The sequence below is a fragment of the Oncorhynchus tshawytscha genome, linkage group LG12 (assembly GCF_018296145.1).
Source record: "Oncorhynchus tshawytscha isolate Ot180627B linkage group LG12, Otsh_v2.0, whole genome shotgun sequence".
NCBI lineage: Eukaryota > Metazoa > Chordata > Actinopteri > Salmoniformes > Salmonidae > Oncorhynchus > Oncorhynchus tshawytscha.
The window spans coordinates 63,660,531-63,680,900 of record NC_056440.1 but is presented as its reverse complement, the minus strand read 5'-3'; the positions used below and the strand labels follow the sequence as shown (position 1 = coordinate 63,680,900).

The window sequence follows — 20,370 nt, the reverse complement described above, 5'->3', positions numbered from 1 at the left end:
AATCCACTTCAATCGTTGTAGATGAAGGGGAGGAGACAGGTTAAAGAAGGATTTTTAAGCCTTGAGACAATTGAGTCATGGATTGTGTATATGTGCCATTCAGAGGGTGAATGGGCAAGACAAAATGTTTAAGTGTCTTTGAACGGGGTATGGTAATGGCTGCCAGGAGCAACTCAATATTAAGAAGGTGTTCCTAATGTTTTGTACACTCAGTGTAATTTGCTGCTGAAAAGTGGAAAGCCCATCTAGCCTATATAATTTCAACAACTTTCAATGATTTTCTGAATTGAAATAAAAATGTTATTACATGAAATAAACCAAAAACAGAGTTGGGTTATGTGGAAATCACCTTGGTCTAAATGTAACAGATCTCAGGGGTTTAGTTTGCTCATGACTGTTGCTTGTGTCCTGCACTGCAGTGCTCATGTACTCACACGTTCTGCCTTGGTTGTTGTTTGGGGTTTGAAGAAGGGCCACGGGGAAGTTTCTTTCTCTTGAGCTGCAGGGCAGGCCTTGTGACGGTGTGATTGGAGCTGACAGCACTGCATTCTCCTCGTTCAGTCAGCTGCACTCGCTCATCTCTCGGTAACAGGCTTACTCCTCAGGGGTTGCCTTGATTGTTTACTTTTAACGTTTGGCATGCTCAATGAATCCCATTCTGGTTGTCCAGTTGAATTTGAGGCCTTTCTCATCTTCCTCTCCTCTGACTGGACCACCCTCTGTTCAGCCTCATCTCCCCACACAGCTGCCATTCTTAGATGAACTGAGAGGGGCTCGCTGCATCGTGATAGTTCCAAAGATTCCATCCATTAGAAAGAAAAAAAATGTAGTAATTTAGCAGACACTCTTATCCAGAGCAACTTACAGCATCAATTAGGGTTAAGTGCCTTGCTCAAGGGCACATTGAATGATTTGTCACCTAGTTGACTTGGGGAATCCAACCAGTGACCTTTCAGTTACTGGCCAAATGCTCTTAACCGCTAGGCTACCTGCCGCCCCATCCAAATCTTCAGTAGACAATTCACATATCATATAACTTGTGAACTTGCACCTGTCACAAGCATATTTACTATTATATTGACTGTAAGACATAATTAGCTGATGATCAGACTACCATCACCCAATGATTAAGTCCTGGTTCATCATTCTTTCACTGTCCATTTAAGTGAGGAGTTGGTGTGACTAAATCGAGAATTACAATGCAGAGAGTGCTGTGTAATGATCATCATCACATCATGATGCTTTGTTAAGTTGAGAAGCTACTGTTTGAGTTCAGTTTTTTTGTTAAAAAAACATTTAACTAAAAAAAGAGTAGTACACTGACATCTTCTGGTGCAAGGGCATAGCTACAATAATGTAGGACAGACATCTGTAGTGTGTTCTCAACAAGTCAGTCTTCAACAAAAATGATGGCTAAAGGTGAATTAAAGACCCCCTAAAAAGTCAGACAGCTCTCTCATCAGCCAGCCAATCCAATTAGATTAGTTTGCCTTGTCATCAATTAAATTATAAATATGGTTTTATTGGCATACACTTCCACTTGGAAAATGACTACCTTTGGCCAGCTACACGTTTATAATTTTAGTAACAATATGCTCCAGGTAAGGACGGTTTACTTCACTCAGTCACCACACAGAAAGACTGCTGTGACAAAATGTTTCAAAGTTGTCTAAGTGATTTATATATTTTGGTGTTCTAACCTCCGCCCCTCAACTGAGCACGCACTGGATGCTGGGATTCTGCAGGCTCGGGAAAACGCCATCTTTAAACCCCAGACGAAATCACAATTGAGCGCTGGGGATCAACGACACACTGTGACTGCGTTGGGTTATAATTTTGCGGGCATTATCATGATCAGTTTGTTGACCGGCGAAACAAATACGCAACTAATTGAAAGAACTGTGAATACTCAACCAAGTCACATTGTATGGTCTTGAAATTGTACTATCAGAAGGCTAACATCAACAACAATATTAGCTAAACGGAAAGACAACGGACGAGTAATCACGGCGTTGTTATTGAGCTAGCGAACCTGTGTTGAAGGCGCTTTGACATTACGTTGTTTTAAAAGGCTTGATTTGGGACTCGACTGTGTGGCAGCAGTTTTAGTCCCGACTTCACTCCTCCCCAGCAGCCCAGCCGGAGATGCGTGGAAGATGTCGGTTTCGGGGCTGAAGGCCGAACTGAAGTTTCTGGAGTCCATTTTTGATCCAAACCACGAACGATTCAGAATTATTGACTGGAAACCGGATGAGCTAAACTGTCAGTTTAATGTGACTGGAGAAAAACTGTTGATTATACATTGCAACATTACGGTAAGCAGGGAAACGAGGCGACATGTCTAACGCGGTAACTAGTTACAGTAGGTTAGCTCAGAACACGCAGTTATTTTGCCTGGCGGTGCGGGACAGGCGAACGGGGACAGATGGTTAAAGAAACACTCAGCAAATTGTGGCCAGTCGAACGTTAGCCAGCTATCATTTAGCTACTTTAGCCATGCAATGTTTTTGTTTGACTTGTTTCTACTTCCAGTGGGAGTCTAAATATTTGCATGTTAGCAAGCTAGCTAACGGTAGCTGACTTGTTTCTAGTATAGTGACTTAGTATGAGTAAAAATACTTGCATATTACTATTGTAGGCTACGTACTTAACGTTAGCTAGCTAAAATACTGAAATACAAGCAAGCCTGTTGATTTTAGCCTAAGAGTTATCCTGAAACTGGCATGACATTATGCTAGGGCCTAGGCTAGGCACGCTTTCTGCGTCACTGATGAACATTGTTAACGTTAGCTATCTACACTTCAGTATTTTCTAACGTTAACTTGTTTGACAATCAACTAACTAGCTAGCTAACGTAGTGGTTGTTATATTTTCATGCTTCATGGTCATGATCAACACAGTAAGTACTAAGTTAGCTATACTAATGACGTCAGTAAATAATTGCTAGCTAGCATGATTCAAAAGCATCACTTGTCAAATAAACAGCTTCTGGTCTTGTGAACAGACGGTGATCTGCTAGCTGTAACGTTATGCTATTGGTTTGTATTTTCCAATTTGCTACGTTCGTTTGACCAGCATACTGATTGAATTCAGTGCTCTTAACGTTTACTTGGCTTGTTAACATTCTATAAGGAATGTGAAATCCATCACACAACACATTAATCACACAACATCACACAACACACCATCACACAACACATTAATTTAGCTTCAGGTAATGTAAAGTAGTAATCAGATATTTATTTTTTCTGTTTAAAATGACTTGAGATTTCCCAGGCTTGATTGACACGTCAATGTCACACCTGTTTAATTTCAATTTTCCAAACAATTATCACATTTCACAGTCGTATAATGCTGATTTATTTGTTTGCTTCTCTCATCCTCATTGAAACCCATGTCTTACAGGAGTCGTACCCCTCCACACCTCCAATCTGGTTTGTGGACTCTGATGACCCGAGCCTGACACAAGTGTTGGAACGCCTGGAGGATGTCAGAAAGGGCAGCACCCTGGTAAGATCCATTTCAATCCCAGCCTTTGATCTAGTATTTGGATGATTAGGAAGGATATTTCCCAGTGTTTAAATAATGAAACTGGATTATGACAATAGATTTGAAGTATTTGTTTACAATTACAATTTTGTTGTTTAGCAGATGCTTGTATCCAAACTAAAACAACCATATTATACAACATGAATATTAATCGAATCAACTTCAACTGTGTTATGCGGAGCAATTAAAAATGGGTTGATTTTCGAACCATCGCATCTCTTCTTATGACTAATTAACCATACCTGTTTTGGTGTTGTTGGGTAAAGCATTTCTGATAGCCTAGCTGTCACTCAACTCCCCTATTTCATACTGCTGTTCCAACTGGTATTGGAGGTTAAAGGGAGATGGATGTCAGACCAATTCAGGGCTGTTCTCTGCCTCTTTCCTCTTGTCTTAGTTCTAGCTGTTAGACAGAGGAGGCTTTTGAAGTCACCCTCACGTCACTCAAACATCATAGAACAGCCCTCTGTCATGTTTGGTGTGAGTGTTGAGAGTGCCTCTGATGTGGAATCAGAGGGATGGGTCTTTTTGACAGGCACACTGCCACAGTGACAGTTTCAGCAGGCCAAAGGGCCTTGTCATGTGAATATTTGAGATCAAATCATTTGTTACCTGCACTAAATACAACACCTGTTGGCCTTACTGTGAAATGCTTACTTACAAGCCCTTAACCAACAGTGCAGTTCCAGAAAGAGTTAAGAACATATTTGCCAAATAAACTAAAGTAAAACAAAAAATGAATAAAATAACACAATAAAATTACAATAATGAGGCTATATACAGGGGGTACCGGTACAGAGTCAATGTGCGGGGTTACATGTTCGTCGAGGGAAATTTGTACATGTAGGTAGGGGTGAAGTGACTGAATAGATGATAAACTGTGAGTAGCAGCAGTGTAAAAAAACAAATGGAGGGGTGGGGGTGTCAATGTAAATAATCCGGTGGCCAGTTTTATGGCGTGCCTTATGGCGTGGCCAGTTTTAAAGGTGCCTTTGGGTCCTAGACTTGATGCTCTGGTACCGCTTGCAGTGCGGGGAGCAGAGAAAAGTCCATGACTTGGGTGACTGTAGTCTTTGACAATTTTGAGACTTTCCACTGACACCGCATAGTATATAGGTCCTGGGTGGCAGGAAGCTTGGCCCCAGTGATGTACTGGGCCTTACGCACTACCCTCTGTAGCGCCTTACGGTCAGATGCCGAGCAGTTACTATACCAGGCGGTGATGCAACCGGTCAGGATTCTCTCGATGGTGCAGCTGTAGAACCTTTTGGGGATGTTGAGGATCTGTTGTCATGCCCCTTCACGACTGTCTTGGTGTGTTTGGACCATGATAGAAACTCTCGACCCGCTCCGCTACAGCCCCGCAATGTTAATGGGGTTCTGTTCGGCCGCCTTTTCCTGTAGTCCACGATCAGCTCCTTTGTCTTGCTCAATTTGAGGGAGAGGTTGTTGTCCTGGCACCACACTGCCAGGTTTCTGACCACCTCCCTATAGGCATAGGCGGTCTTATCGTTGTCGGTGACCAGGCCTACCACTGTTGTGTCATCAGCAAACTTAATGATGGTGTTTGAGTCGTGTATGGCCACACACTTGTGGGTGAACAGGGAGTACAGGAGGGGACTAAGCACACACCCCTGAGGGGCCCCAGTGTTGAGGATCAGCGTAGCAGACGTTTTGTTGCCTACCTTTACCACCTGGGGGTGGTCCGTCAAGAAGTCAAGGATCCAGTTGCAGAGGGAGATGTTTAGGTCCAGGGTCCTTAGCTTAGTGATGAGCTTTGTGGGCACTATGGTGTTGAATGCTGAGCTGTAGTTAATGAGCAGCATTCTCACAGGTTTTCCATTTGTCCAGGTGGGAAAGGGCAGTGTCCAGTGCGATTGATATTGTGTCATCTGTGGATTTCCGGGGTGATGGTGTTGATGTGAGCCATGACCAGCCTTTCAAAGCACTTAATGGCTTACGATGTGAGTGCTACGGGGCGGTAGTCATTTAGGCAGTTTACCTTCACTTTCTTGGGCACAGGGACTATGGTGGTCTGCTTGAAACATGTAGGTATTACGGACTCGGTCAGGGAGAGGTTGAAAATGTCAGTGAAGACACTTGCCAGTTGGTCCACACATGCTTTGGGTGCATGTCCTGGTAATCCGTCTGCCCCTGCGGCTTTGTGAATGTTGACCTGTTTAAAGGTCTTGCTCACATCGGCTACCGAGGAGCGTTATCACACAGTCATCCAGAACAGCTGGGGCTCTTATGCATGCTCTCATGCAGTGTTGCTTGACTCGAAGCGTGCATAAAAGGCATTTAGCTTGTCTGGGAGGCTCGCGTCACTGGGCAGCTCGCGGCTGGTTTTGCATCTGTAGTCTAATAGTTTTCATGCCCTGCCACTTCCGACGAGCATCAGAGCCAGTGTAATAGGATTCAATATTAGTCCTCTATTGACGCTTTGCTTGTTTGATGGTTCGTCTGAGGTCTTTCGGGATTTCTTATTAGCCGTTCGGATTAGTGTCCCGCTCCTTGAAAGCAGTAGCTCTATCCTTTAGCTCGACGCGGATGTTGCCTGTAATCCATGGCTTCTGGTTGGGATATGTACGTACACTCACTGTGGGGACGATGTCGTCAATGTACTTATTGATGAAGCCGAACATATTCCAGTCTCTGCTAGCAAAACAAAATTACCTTTGAAATTACAATTTTTGTACCAAGCAGTTCTCCAGTGTTTCCCCTATATTTATTTAGCAGCGGAGACTTGGCAATTAAGCCCTTTTCTACATACCCAGAGTCGGATGAATTCATGAATACCATTTTTTTTGTATCTCTACATGCAGTTTGAAGGAAGTTGCCAACTTGTGTTAGTGCAAATGCTAGTTAGCAGTGGTTTGCGACACTACCTTCAAACTGCACATGAGTTCATCTGACTCTGGGTAAGTAGGAAAAGTGCAAGATTCGGCAATTAAGCCCTGTCCCTTTAAAGACTCGCTCCGATTATTAGCCTACTAAGTAATTTTTTTACAACTCTGGGCTAGATGTCAATGTGCAGTTCATACATGCATAATTTGAGAGGAATTACTGTCTTACCTCAATTAGCCTACATTTTGTGTGTTGCCGGGATGGAGGTATCTTTGGGCTAGTTTTGTGAGCACGGGGTAGCCTAATCTTTTTTATCTTTATTTTTTTACCTTACAATAGGCTCACTATCCTTTATCGATAACCCTTTTCAGACATACTGGAATGTGGTCGCTTGAAAGCGCTATGGCTGGTTTGTCTGTCTATTAGGGTAGGCTACACCACGTATTTTTAAATGCCGACACGAAACCTTCTCTGGAGATATGAACGGGCGTTTTACTTAAAGGAATGAGGCTTCTGAAGCGGTACTAACGTCCATTACTAGACAACCAGAACTCTCAATCAAACTATTTTGAGCTGCTGCCTGCACGGAGACCAATCTCTCCTAAAAAAAAGTACTTTAAGGTGAAGGGAAAAAATACAGAACATTTTATGCCGGAGCAGAATTCTGTCGCTTTTTTTCAAATTTTCTGAAAAGTTACCAATTGTCGCTATTTATGTGTTACTGAAGCTGCGTTATAATTCTGTAAAAGGTTGTGGTATGCAACTTTCAGGAACCGCTTGTGGCTCTGTAGTGCTACTTTGTGTTTTCAAAAGTACTGGAGAATCCCTTTTAAGATCAGCATTACAAGGTATATTTGTAGCGAACGGAGTGAGGAGTGGTGCAAATGAGAGCCACGAGCACACAGCCACTGCCTGCTTCTCATCTCCCTACAATGCAGTGGCACGATCCCTTCTATTTCAAATAGTGTCAACATTTTCATTCATTTTGGAATATAATGTATTTTTGAAGTCATCACAAGTGACCTTTATTTGGGTATGCAAGTCAGTTAAGAACAAATTCTTATTTTACAATGATGGCCAAACCCTCACCTAACCTGTGATACAGCCTGGGATTGAACCAGGGTCTGTAGTGACGCCTCTAGCACTGAGATGCAGTGCTTCAGACCGCTGCGCCACTCAGGAGCCCTTCTCAGTTGTTCTACCAAACAAAATCTCTCGGGGGGACAAGCCCTCACCCCCCCCTATCTTTTGCTGCTGCTGAAAGGGGAAACGCTGAGTTCTCTGTAGGCTATATCTTGCTTATGTAGCTACATTCTTTGACTTGGCCTACTTACTCACACTGCATGCTCTGTTTGTAGCCCACCAGATCTGCATTTTATAGCACTCTTATTAAAGTTATCTTTGGTGATTAGATTTTCTCTGTTGCACCATGCATTATACAATATTTTCACCATGTATGGACCAGGCCTACATTCAGTAGAATACGCTTCTTCTATAGCAATACTGAGACGTTTGCAGAGGTACACATTTCTGCACTAAGTTACTGTTGCTAAGGTGTCTGACATTCCCTGACGCAATCTTACCTTTCATGTCGTCTCTGAGGGTGTGCTGTGGTGGAGGTACAATGCAGTGAAAAAGTATATGCCCCCTTTCTAATGTTCTGTTTTTGCATATTTTCTTACACTGAATGTTATCAGATCTTCAACCAAAACCTAATATAAGATCAAGGGAAGTTGAGTGTACAAATAAAAACATATGTAATAAAGTTATTCCACATCCAATGGAAAAGTTCATTTTCTCCTTCCACAAAGTACCTGGTTGTTCCACCTGCAATGACTGTAACCAACAACTACAGGAAGCAGTTAATTTGATGTGAAAGACTGATCTTGACCCACTCATGTAGAACTGCTTTAACTCAGAGACTTTCGTGGGTTTAGGTCTGAACTATGACTAGGCCATTCCAAAATGGACAATTTGTTGCTAATGGACAATTTATCAGCAATTCTGATGTAGACTTTATTTTTCTGGTGAAAACCAGATACTGTGTTCCACATTAAGAATCTCATACCAATGGTCAAGTGTGGTGGTAGTGTGATGGTTTGGGGATACTTTGCTGCATCAGGACCTGGATGACTTGCATTCATTGAAGTGAATTTTACTGTGTATCAGCAAATTCTACTTGAGAATATCAGGCTGTCTGAGCTGAAGCTGAAGTGTTGCTGGTTCATGCAGGAAGACTGATCGAAAAAACGCAATCAAGTCTACATCAGAACGGCTGAAAAACACACTGTTTTGGAACGGCCTAGTCAAAGTCCAGATCTGATTTTGAGATGTTGTGGCAAGTCCTGAAACGAGCAGTTCATGCTCGAAAACCCACATGTGGCTAAGTTAAATCAGTTTTGCATGGAGGAGTGGGTGAAAACTGATCAACAACGACTACAGGAAGTGTTTGGTTGCAGTCAATGTAGCTAAATGTGGCACAACCAGTTGAGCGTAAGGGGTTAATTACTTTTTCACAAAGAGGCATTGGGTGTTGCATAACTTTTTTTATTAAATAAATGAAACAAGTTTTATCATTTTTATTTGTTTGCTCAGGTTCCCTTTATCTAATATTGGTTGAAGCTCTGATAGCATTTGTTGTAAAATATCCTTTTTCATGGCAATGTATCTGTGACATGTCTGTGCTGTGTTATCTAGTGCTACCTGACCTCCCTAACTCTTAACTGTCCCTTTTGGTACTGTCCCTCGGTCCCCCAGCTCCTGCAGCAGCTAAAGCGGCTCATCTGTGACCTCTGTCGGCTGTACAACTTGCCCCAGCACCCAGATGTAGAGATGCTGGACCAGCCCCTCCCTGCTGGCCCTGTAGGACAAGACCGAAAGGTAAGGACGGCTAATGACCGCTCAATGTTTTCTGGGTTTCAAATACTACTAGGCCTATATATATTTTCCATTGGATGGCATTGAAGTATGGGTCTCCCGAGTGGCGCAGCGGTCTAAGGTTCAGTGCAAGAGGTGTCACTATAGTACCTGGTTCGAATCCAGGCTGTATCACATCCGGCCGTGATTGGGAGTCCTATAGGGCGACGCACAATTGGCCCAGTGTCGACGGCCTGCTCCGGCCAATTCCGGACAATGTAAATAAGAATTTGTTCTTATCTGACTTTCCTAGTTAAATAAAAAACAACACCTAGAGGCTTTTTCATGAAGACCATCTCCTTTCACATACCTAAAGTGAGTCATGTGCCTAATCCTTTTGTTTAGTTTTATTGTCAAAGCTACCAAGGAGATTGAAGACACTTAGCTAATGAAAGGGTTTAAAAACCTGCATGAAGAACCTAATACTGTCCTGAAACCGTCCATCAGCACAGACATTAATGATTAGTGCAGAGTCCTGGAGATGGAATCAATAGACTCTTCCTGTGCTTGTGGTCAGTGGGAGGTGCTAGCATATTTTACCTCAACCAATGAATACCACAACCTTAGCCTCATGTAGTCTACTTGAGAAATTAGAATGACCGAAGCAGAGGATGAATGTTAAGCAGTAGCAGCCTGTACAGCTGTGCTTTAAACGCGAACATTGATTCTTGGGCTGAAAGAAAGGGGACGGGAGGCGCTGTTGTGCTATGCAAGACGAGGAATGTTGTTTCTGACTACCCAGAGACTCGCTTACTGGTTTTTGCACATTTCAGAACATTCCTACAAATATCTGTTTTTTGTTACCAGACTTCAGACGTGACAGTGGCATGTTAGGAATGAGATTGAACTGTCTATGAACTCATCTTTCTCTGTTTTTTTCTTTAGCATGGGGTCACAGACGAGGTCACGTCCGAAGAGGAGGAAGAAGAGGAAATGGGAGAGGTCCTTTTCAAATAAATGTCATTCCATATAGCACTGCACATTACCATGCTGATATGAGCTGAGCTATGCTGGATGTCAAGCTCGACTAGATGGTCAATACCAATCACACATATTTGCAAGTGTTAACTTGAAGTAAAATGTCTTCTAATGCTCTTATCTTGTTGTTGTGTCAGCAGGACATTGAAGACCTGGACCACTATGAGATGAAAGAGGAGGAGCCAGTGGATGGGAAGAAGTCTGAGGATGACGGCATCGAGAAGGAGAACCTGGCCATCCTGGAGAAGATCCGCAAGAACCAGAGGCAGGACCACTTGAACGTAAGTGCTCATTCGGTAAGGTGACATTTTATACGCTTTTGGGGGATGCATGGGGAATATCTGTCAGGCTTAGAACAGTTTACTGGACCCAGCACTGTTACACTGGGATGTCTAGTGACATTTTATGATATAGCCAATATGCATGCATCTAACCAGTTTCAGGTGGTTCTGAATGCATGTGTTTTTCGATCAGTGTTTTACTGATGGAATTTCTTACCAATGCAATACACCCAGATTATGCTGTTTAGGACTCCAATTTGTAAACAAGGACATAATCAACATGGATTGCGTAGGCTAAATTACAGTAATTAGTCATTCTGATTGTAATCATATGATCTAACATTTACACATAGCTTTCTTAATTGTTGCTTTGGAATACAGCCGTTTCCCCTAAGGTCTGTGAGCAGCTCTGAGAGACTTAGAAATGAGACTCTTCTTTCATCCTCCACAGTCCCTACTGCATTCAATGGCTCAGCTCTTCAAATCTATCATTATCACAGATGAGAGCGTTGCTATGGAACCTGTGAAATTCTCCCCATATACTGTAGCGAACTGTAATACTGCCAGTTAGTTCTGAAGCATTTTGTCTCCATGCTGATCAATAACTGTTCATTTATAGGAGTTTGTAGATGTTTTATCTAAACGCAGAGCTATTAGCATATTTGAACTGAGCCTGTAAACATTTGATTTAATCGTGGTGGAGTCGAGGTGAATTATTATCATTGAATGTGCTGCATGTTTGGGTGTCGGTGTATTACCCTGTGTGTGTTGTGTGTTGCAGGGTGCAGTGTCTGGTTCAGTGCAGGCTTCAGACCGCCTCATGAAGGAGCTCCGGGAGATATACCGGTCCCAGAGTTACAAGATGGGTACGTACTTCACTGCAGCAGCACTAGAAAGCTCCAAGAATACCGCGCAAAAAATAAATACAAAAATGACAGTTTGATTCAGAATGTCACTTACCAGACTATGCATTCTCTTCCAGGTATCTATTCAGTGGAGCTGGTCAATGACAGCTTGTATGAATGGCACGTCAAGCTGAGGACGTAAGTAACTGTTTACCATAGGAGTTGACAGTACTGTATAATTCTAGCATGTGATGTATTATGATGCATTCTATTTGCTCAACAGCGTAGATCCAGACAGTCCCCTACACAGTGACCTGCAGGTTTTAAAGGAAAAGGAGGGAATGGATTACATTCTGCTCAACTTCTCATATAAAGTAAGTACCAATGCTGATACTAGGAAGCAGAGACAGTTTGTTAGCGTTGACTGTTCTCATTTTAATGCTATTTTGTGCTCTACCTGCAGGATAATTTCCCCTTTGATCCACCATTTGTACGGGTGGCTTCTCCTGTGCTGTCTGGAGGGTGAGTTCAGTTCACTGCGTATGAGTGGAATGGCTTTGTATTTCTGCAGTGTTTCCGCTGTGACTGAGTTGCTCCCCTCACTTAACCGTGAAGGAAGGGCGGGCTCTTGTGGTCTAAACTAATTGTCAACAGCCAGTGAAAGGCTAGCAGTTTAGCTAAAAGGAGATCATCTGTGCTTGTGGATAAGAGATTTATTGTGGTCTTTTGATCACAGAATATGTAGACATTAAAATGTTTTCCTTTCACCTGCTGTCTTCTAAGTTATGTTCTTGGAGGGGGTGCCCTGTGCATGGAGCTTCTCACAAAACAGGTATGTTTTTATACCTCAATGTCAGTTAACTTATGTTATTTCACAGTGGAGGTAAATGCTAGTGCATTGATGTATCGCCACTTGATTTCAGGGCTGGAGCAGTGCCTATTCCATAGAGTCTGTAATCATGCAGATCAACGCCACTTTAGTCAAGGGAAAAGCCAGAGTGCAGTTTGGAGCCAATAAGGTAAGCATTGTTTAAGGGGGCAGAGAGCTTTGAAATGTGTTAACATGGTGTATACTACAGGGTGTATTGACACTGTGTTCTGACATGAATAAAGGGGTGAGCTGTGTGTGGCCAGCTGGTCCATGCTGCTCTATGGAAATGATGTGTCTAAGCCCCCAGCACTTCATTTAAACAGGACATTGTTACTTAGCGCCGCTGGGACAGTGCGATGCTGCTGATCTCTTAATGCTGACGCTTCACACGGGCCCACTTCATGCTGTCATTTCTCTCTTCTCTCAGCACAGTCACACTAATCTGGCTCTGGGATCCCAGTAGACTTCGGAGCAAACCAAATGACAGGGATATTTATAGACAAGCTGTAGTTTCAAGGAATCTTGGGCCCTCTTGCTTGATAACCTGTGTTCTTTAAAAGTTAGGATCTAACTATGTACACCAAAGAAAGACTTGATACTTAGCTATATTGTCATATCCTGTCTAATGAAAGTATTTATCATATTTGTCCTGAGGTTACTAATGTTGGGTAGGTAAAATGGTTAATAGAATGCCAGAAATGTACCTATTAATCAAAAACATAAGAATACCAATGTTTCTGTCACTGGGTTGATAGGACTCTGGCCTTATAAGAGCCAGTTCCTCTTATGCTGAATTTTAATAAACCTGCATCGGAGGGCGCGAACACAGCATGATATCATGGCAAAATTCTTTGGGGGAAGCTGATAGAAAGGCCTCCACCGTACGGTCAGACTTCACCAAACTAATTTACTTGTACGTGATGGTGCTTAGTCCTGTGTCTCCCCAATTATATAAATGGACCTTTACACTTCTTGGGGCATTCATAAGCACAAGTTCAATATATGTGCTGTTTTTGTTTCAGAACCAATACAATCTTGCCAGAGCACAGCAGTCATACAAATCCCTGGTCCAGATCCATGAAAAGAACGGTGAGTGTTACCATGTTCACTTACACATCTTGTATCCTATTTGACCTTCAGATTACATCCCTACATCCATACATACAGTGTGTGTATGTACAGTTGAAGTCGGAAGGTTACATACACCACTCCACAAATTTCTTGTTAACAAACTAGTTTTGGCAAGTTGGTTAGGACATATACTTTGTGCATGACACACACAATTTTTCCAGCAATTGTTTACAGACATATTATTTCACTTATAATTAATTCACTGTATCACAATTCCAGCGGGTCAGAAGTTTACATGCACTGAGTTGACTGTGCCTTTAAACGGCTTGGACAATTCCAGAAAATGATGTCATGGCTTTAGAAGCTTCTGATAGGCTAATTGACATAATTGGAGGTGTACCTGTGGATGTATTTCAAGGCCTACCTTCAAACTCAGTGCCTCTTTGCTTGACATCATGGGAAAATCAAAAGAAACCAGCCAAGACCTCAAAAAACATTGTAGACTAAGTCTGGTTCATCCTTGGGAGCAAATTCCAAACGCCTGAAGGTACCACGTTCATCTGTAATAACAATAGTATGTACTTTTTGGAGAAATGTCCTCTGGTCTGATGAAACAGAACTGTTTTGCCATAGTGAGCATCGTTATGTTTGGAGGAAAAAGGGTGAGGCTTGCAAGCTGAAAACCATCCCAACCATGAAGCACGGGGGTGGCAGCATCATGTTGTGGGGGTGCTTTGCTGCAGGAGGGACTGGTGCCCTTAACATAATAGATGGCATCATGTGGTAGGAAAATTATGTGGATATATTGAAGCAACATCTCAAGCTTGATCGAAAATGGGTCTTCCAAATGGACAATGACCCCAAGCATACTTCCAAAGTTGTGGCAAAATGGCTTAAGGACAACAAAGTCAAGGTATTAGAGTGACCATCAAAAAGCCCTGACCTCAATCCCATAGAATTTGTGGGCAGAACTGAAAAAGCGTATGTGAGCAAGGAGGCCTACAAACCTGACTCAGTTACACCAGCTCTGTCAGGAGGAATGGGCTAAAATTCACCCAACTTATTGTGGGAAGCTTGTGGAAGGGTATCCAATACATTTGACCCAAGTTAAACAATTTAAAGGCAATGCTACCAAATACTAATTGAGTGTATGTAAACTTCTGACCCACTGGGAATGTGATGAAAGAAAGAAAAGCTGAAATCATTCTCTCTACTATTATTCTGACATTTCACATTCTTAAAATAAAGTGGTGATCCTAACTGACCTAAGACAGGGAATTTTTAATAGGATTAAATGTCAGATATTGTGTTTAAATATATTTGGCTAAGGTGTATGTAAACTTCTGACTTCAACTGGAAGTACCCGGCTTTGTACTGACAATCTTTATGTACTATTAAGGGACCAATGAATATCCTCATTTCAGAGCAGAATACTAAGATTAAATGTCTGGAATTGTGAAACTGAGTTTCAATGTATTTGGCCATACACACACCAAAGTATGTTGACACCCCTTCAAGTTAGTGGATTCGGCTAGTTCAGCCACACCCGTTGCTGACAGGTGTGTAAAATAAAGCACACAGCCAAGCAATCACCATAGACCAACATTGTTACTGAAAAGCTTTGTGACTTTCAACGTGGCACCGTTACAAGATGTCAGTTTGTCAAATTTCTCCCCTGTTAGAGCTGCCCCGGGCCAACTGTATGTGCTGTTATTTTGAAGTGGAATCATCTAGCAGCAACAACGGCACAGCTGCCAAGTGGTATGCCACACAAACAGAACGAGACCACCGAGTGCTGAAGCGCGTAACGTCTTTCCTCGGTTGCAACACACTACCCAGTTCCAAACTGTCTCTGGAAGCAACGTTGGCACAAGAACTGTTCGTCAGGAGCTTCATGAAATGGATTACCGTAGCCGAGCACCCACACACAATCCTAAGATCACCATGTGCAATGCCAAGCGTCGACTGGCGTGGTGTAAAGCTAACCACAATTGAACTCTGGAGCAGTGGAAATGCGTTCTCTGGAGTGATAAATCACACTTAACCATCTGACAGTCCAATGGACGAATCTGGGTATGGCGGATGCCAGAAGAACGCTGCATGCCGAATGCATATAGCCAACTGTTAAGTTTGGTGGAGATATAATGGTCTGTCTGTTTTTCATGGTTTGTGCTAGGCCCCTTTGGTTACAGTGAAGGGAAATCTTAACGATACAGCATACAATGACATTCTAGATTCTGTGCTTTCAACTTTGTGGCAACAGTTTGGGGAAGGCCCGTTACTGTTTCAGCATGACAATGCCCCTGAGCGAGGTCCATACAGAAATGGTTTGTCGAGATTGGTGTGGAAGAACTTGACTGGCCTTCACCGAGCACTGACCTCAACCCCATCGAACACCTTTTGGGATGAATTGGAACGCCGACTGCAAGCCAGGCAGCATCGCCCAACATCAGTGCCCGACCCCACTAATGCTTTTGTGGCTGAATGGAAGCAAGTCCCCGCAGCAGTGTTCCAAAGCCTTCCCAGAAGAGTGGAGGCTGTTATCGTAGCAAAGAGGGGACCAACTTCATATTAATGCTCAATATTTTGGAATGAGATGTTCAACGAGCAGGTGTCTACATACTTTTGGTAGTGTATTACCAGTACCAAGAGGGTTTCATATGGCAGCCATAGTGATTGTTCTTAGGTCAAGATAAAATACAGCCAACTCTTTGCTCATTCCTACTGTCTAGGATGAACTGACTGTTTTGTCCAGTATAACTGAGTGCACTGTCTCTTGTCTGATCCTTGTAGGCTGGTACACTCCCCCTAAGGAGGATGGGTAAGAGGACTGTTGCCATGCCTCCACTGGGACCACATGTCTTAGGGTCAACACCTTTCCCTCCCCATACTTTTCTTTTCCCTCTAACTGGAGTTTTCATTGGGAGTTTGTTCCCCAGCCAGTTCCACTCATTCTGTTAAACCCCCCCCCACTGACCAACCACCTCACTGACCATATCCACTTCTCAATAGTGGATTCACCCTCTAGCTATTTATCTTTCTCGCACTTGTGCAATCGCTTCCTTTGTTACAATCTCACCCCTAATCCCTTGAGCATTGAATGAACTCCATATCTTGTGCAACTCCCTTAAATCCTACTCTGGGCAAGCAAAGAAGAGCTTACTTACTGCCTGTGATTTCTGGTCAAGGTTGAGGCATGGCTTTTATTAGTGACTGAAGCTGTCTGTTACGTGACTGGGGTTGAGATTCTCCGGCCACAGACTGGAACAGAGAATGACGGTTGACATTGGAGGCTGGGATAGACAATGAAAAACTGGTAGTGGGAATGAGCACCAACTCACTCGCCATTGATGGCCTCTTAAGTCTGTGCTTGTGTATCTGTATATTGCCAAGATTCCTCCTTCTGGAATAACATGTCCTCCTGAGGCTTATTTCCTTAAATGCCTGGTCTACAAAAGCCAAAGGCCCTGAATGGAGAGCTATAGACTCCTTACCAAAAGTGGGACTGAGACAGCTTAATGGAGGCTATCCTGTTGAGCACAAGAGGTGTTGGCCGCCTCCACCACCACCCAGCCCCATCTCCTCTCAGGCTGCTTTCGGAAATATGACCAGGCTTAGCAAAGGCAGGTTGGATTTAATCACTGTAATGTAGTTGAATTTAACTCTATGTAAAACTTGTAAAGTTGTATTTCTGAGAATTGATTTAATTGTTTTTAATGTAACCTTGTGTGGGTCTTGGGGTTCGAGCGGGCCGAGACTGCGTTAGTATACCCTTGGCTATAGCAGGGGCATCAATCAAGGTGCATTTTCAGACGTAGGATAACAAAGCATTTGCTTCATGGATACTCTTGCAGAATTTAAAAGGAACACCTTTAAACCATGTTTTTATGTAAGCATAATGACTACTATTGTTTTCCTGTATAAATTGAAATACTTGTATTTTTTTGTTAGTGGTTTTGATATGTTCAAAAGTGACACCATTCCTTTTACGCAATGCGACAGTGGTGCTTTTTGGGCATTCCAGATATGCTGGCTAATTTCCCCGGTGACACAAACTTGATGAACCTTTCAGTAAGGCTATGCACACAATCGTTAGGAAGTTATCTGTACACGCAATAATTTGAAAACGGCTCGGTGCCGTCCCCTGCTTCATTTGAATCCATGGTCTAACTAGCTTGTTCACACACTCAGATCACCCATCCATGCCCCTCATTGCTACAGTGGACTTCACTTCATACCACATGCTCAATAATAAAATATTTGTTGATTTTAAAGAGATATTTTCAGGTCTGACTATAAGGTGTGTGTGTGTGTGTGTGTAGTAATGCCTTCAACAAAAGACTGAGCACCAGTGATTTCCATCCTTTGCCTCCCCTCTCTAGTACCTTTATTTTGTATCTGATTATTCACTTATGACCTGCCCACCTCATGATCTTTGTTGTCAGTGATGGAAGGAACCTTTTCAGTGGGGTCATGAACCCCTAACTCATGACCATCCTCAGCACTGTCAAACCTGGAGCATGCCAAGTCTTAGCTATATGAATAATATGCAGTATATTGTGTGACGCTTTTGAGTTAATGTTATTACACACATTAAAAGGTGTTTTTTTGTGGGGGTGTTATCCACTTTGTTAGACATCTGTCTCAAAAACCAGCATAGGAACTAACTTGTTCCTAGTAAATATTCCTATTTTTTTTTGTTTATTCAACGCTGTTGGTCAGCCCAGCACACTAACCTCATCCAGAACTATGTCACCCTTGGGCATCTAATGTATAATTAAGCTCCATCTACCTTGTATTTGTTGTAATGTCAGCTACCCCACCTGTATAACACAATGCATCACATTCTGTCAAAATGGTGGCACTGAAGACTCATTTAGAGGTTTATTACTATTCAACCCAATATGGTGATTGACTTCATTACCAAATATGTCTACTACACATGGATAACCGATGATCATTGTCATAGACTTTATGTATTGGTACCAAGTGTGCCACTGCTTTCTCACATGGCTGACCTCATCGTGAACATGCCCTAGCTAGAAACTCCCTGTGTTCTCTGGAGAAGCAAACTCAGGGATACATGGCTACTGCACACTTGACTTAGCAAGGGATTGCTTCACAAATGTCACGATGCAATTATTTTTGTTACTATTTTTTTCTTCCAAATTGTTTTCCCCTCCTATAAATTACAGTAACTGTTGCAGTAACCATTGGCCTGCTCACTCTCCATTTGGCTTGTCTGAATATCTTTAAAGTAGTGACTGGTAAGACTGTAGTGGTAAGCAGGGTGTGGTGGAGTGATGAGGGAGGGGCATGTTTGCGCTCTCTCTCATTCAATCCCTCCAGATCAATTTTGTGACACTGAAAGGTGAACCAATGCTTTACCTCACCCATTTAACCTCATTGTCTTGGGTCTTTGTTTTTCTAGTCTAGGACCTCTTCATTGTGATCCTGTACCTCCTGGTTTTGTAGTCTTTTGCATGTAGATATCTCATCAAGTACTTTCCCTCTAGGGACTAAGGTGTTTTGGACTGGAGAGTTTTGGTTGGATCATCTATATTAGTTTTCACAGGTCGGTAGATGCGGTTTCTGTAAACCCCATCTCTGGGAACAGATTCCTTTTTTTATCGATTTGTGTAGGTCTGACACCAGATCAGGTTAGTTCTAAAGGATAAAAATTGCAAAACGGCTGTCTCCACTTTTATGGGCGTCCCACCCGTGTCTTAAAGTATGAGATTGGAAACGAATGACCTACTATACTATTCTGTCCAGAGCGGGACTCCACCTCTTACTATTTTAAAGCCCTGTATCATCAGAGCAGACGTCAAATGGGCATTTAACGCCGTGGAAGGCCCCATGTCTGTTCTAATGTCAGTTGTGCAGTGAATTACAGCTCTTATACAGATCCAGACCAGTTGTCTAACAACCCAGTGCTTTGGGAGATTTTGGTTTGAGACCTGAAACTAATTATTGGTTCCTTTTCTGGCTTAATTTTGTGATTGGCGACTGAGCGGGCTATAAAGTTCTGCACTGTTCGCATGCTTTGCTTTTATTGTGTTTTTTTTGTTTTTCATTGCAAGGGTTATTTTGACCATGTACAGTAATTTGTAAACTTGCATCAAGTTTATGAATAAAGAATTTTCTTAAATACTCCTGTGTACTATTTGAGATGTGATACAGAGCTGTATTAGTATTTTATATAGGACCCTCTGCTTAAGGCTGAAACCATGAATGGGGATAAATATGCCCTTGTAGTGGACACTTGTCACTATCTGATGGCCAAAATGACAAGTGTCCTATACATAAAGATGCAGCTTTCGCCTTTGGCATGAGATTCAGATTTGGCTGTTCTCTAGTGAGAACCAAAAGGGCAGAGAGGATTGGCTTCCTGAGTGTTTTAAGTCCTAAAAGCAATGTTTTTGCTAATGGAAGAGCAATGCAATCACACTGGATCTGGAACACTGAGTTGAGCTTGAATGGCTAGTATGGTGATACCACTTCAATAGATGGTTTGACTTCAATACATATCAGGGATATTTTGGGCAGAAAATCCATACAAATAGTTTGTATTTTCTCTGGTTGCAGCAGATGCCACTAGAGGGTGCTGTAACATTGTTACAGAAATGTATTGAAATGGTTCATTTGGAAAATAGAGGAATCTTAGAACTCTTGTTAGTGACCTACGGGTTCTTGGTCACCTCCCTGACCAAGACCCTTCTTCGCCGAATGCTCAGTTTGGCCCGGGCGGCCAGCTCTAGGAAGAGTCTCGGTGGTTCCAAACTATTTGCATTTAAGAATGGAGGCCACTGTTGGAACTTCAATGCTGTATTTTGTCCATACGATACATTTGGAACATTCTCCCTCAGTAGCTGTTTTCATGATTGATATTTTGACATGACTATCACAAGTCAAGTCTGGTCGCCTCATATTCCCTCATCAATACTTTGGAGCCACAGTGGTGGAGTGAGTTAGCAGGGTTTGAGCAATCCCATAGATGAAGTCTGATGTA

At 42.6% G+C, this 20,370-nt stretch overlaps 1 protein-coding gene across 2 annotated transcripts; it reads left to right on the top strand.

Annotated features, from left to right (window-relative positions):
* The first annotated feature begins 1,743 nt into the window (after nt 1-1,743).
* LOC112263646 (ubiquitin-conjugating enzyme E2 Q2) lies at nt 1,744-19,511 on the top strand. Of its 2 annotated transcripts, none has more exons than XM_024440125.2 (13): nt 1,744-2,315; nt 3,406-3,510; nt 9,154-9,276; nt 10,198-10,254; nt 10,431-10,571; nt 11,353-11,437; nt 11,554-11,614; nt 11,700-11,790; nt 11,880-11,938; nt 12,200-12,248; nt 12,340-12,435; nt 13,310-13,376; nt 16,152-19,511. In XM_024440125.2, the coding sequence occupies exons 1-13, from the start codon at nt 2,157-2,159 to the stop codon at nt 16,181-16,183; spliced, it is 1,125 nt and encodes a 374-aa protein (XP_024295893.1). In that variant the 5' UTR covers nt 1,744-2,156; the 3' UTR covers nt 16,184-19,511. The 2 variants fall into 2 exon arrangements, with proteins under 2 accessions (XP_024295893.1, XP_024295892.1); XM_024440124.2 differs by having other exon boundaries at nt 1,745-2,315; nt 10,431-10,586.
* Nucleotides 19,512-20,370: the final 859 nt, after the last annotated feature.

What these genes read in the sequence shown, in the direction of transcription:
- LOC112263646 (XM_024440124.2), top strand. Translation starts at nt 2,157, where the DNA reads ATGTCGGTTTCGGGGCTGAAGGCCGAACTGAAGTTTCTGGAGTCCATT. An exon ending in CTGTAGGACAAGACCGAAAG is followed by an intron (nt 9,277 to 10,197) that starts GTAAGGACGGCT and finishes TTTTTTCTTTAG; the next exon opens with CATGGGGTCACAGACGAGGT. An exon ending in AAGAAGAGGAAATGGGAGAG is followed by an intron (nt 10,255 to 10,430) that starts GTCCTTTTCAAA and finishes TTGTGTCAGCAG; the next exon opens with GACATTGAAGACCTGGACCA.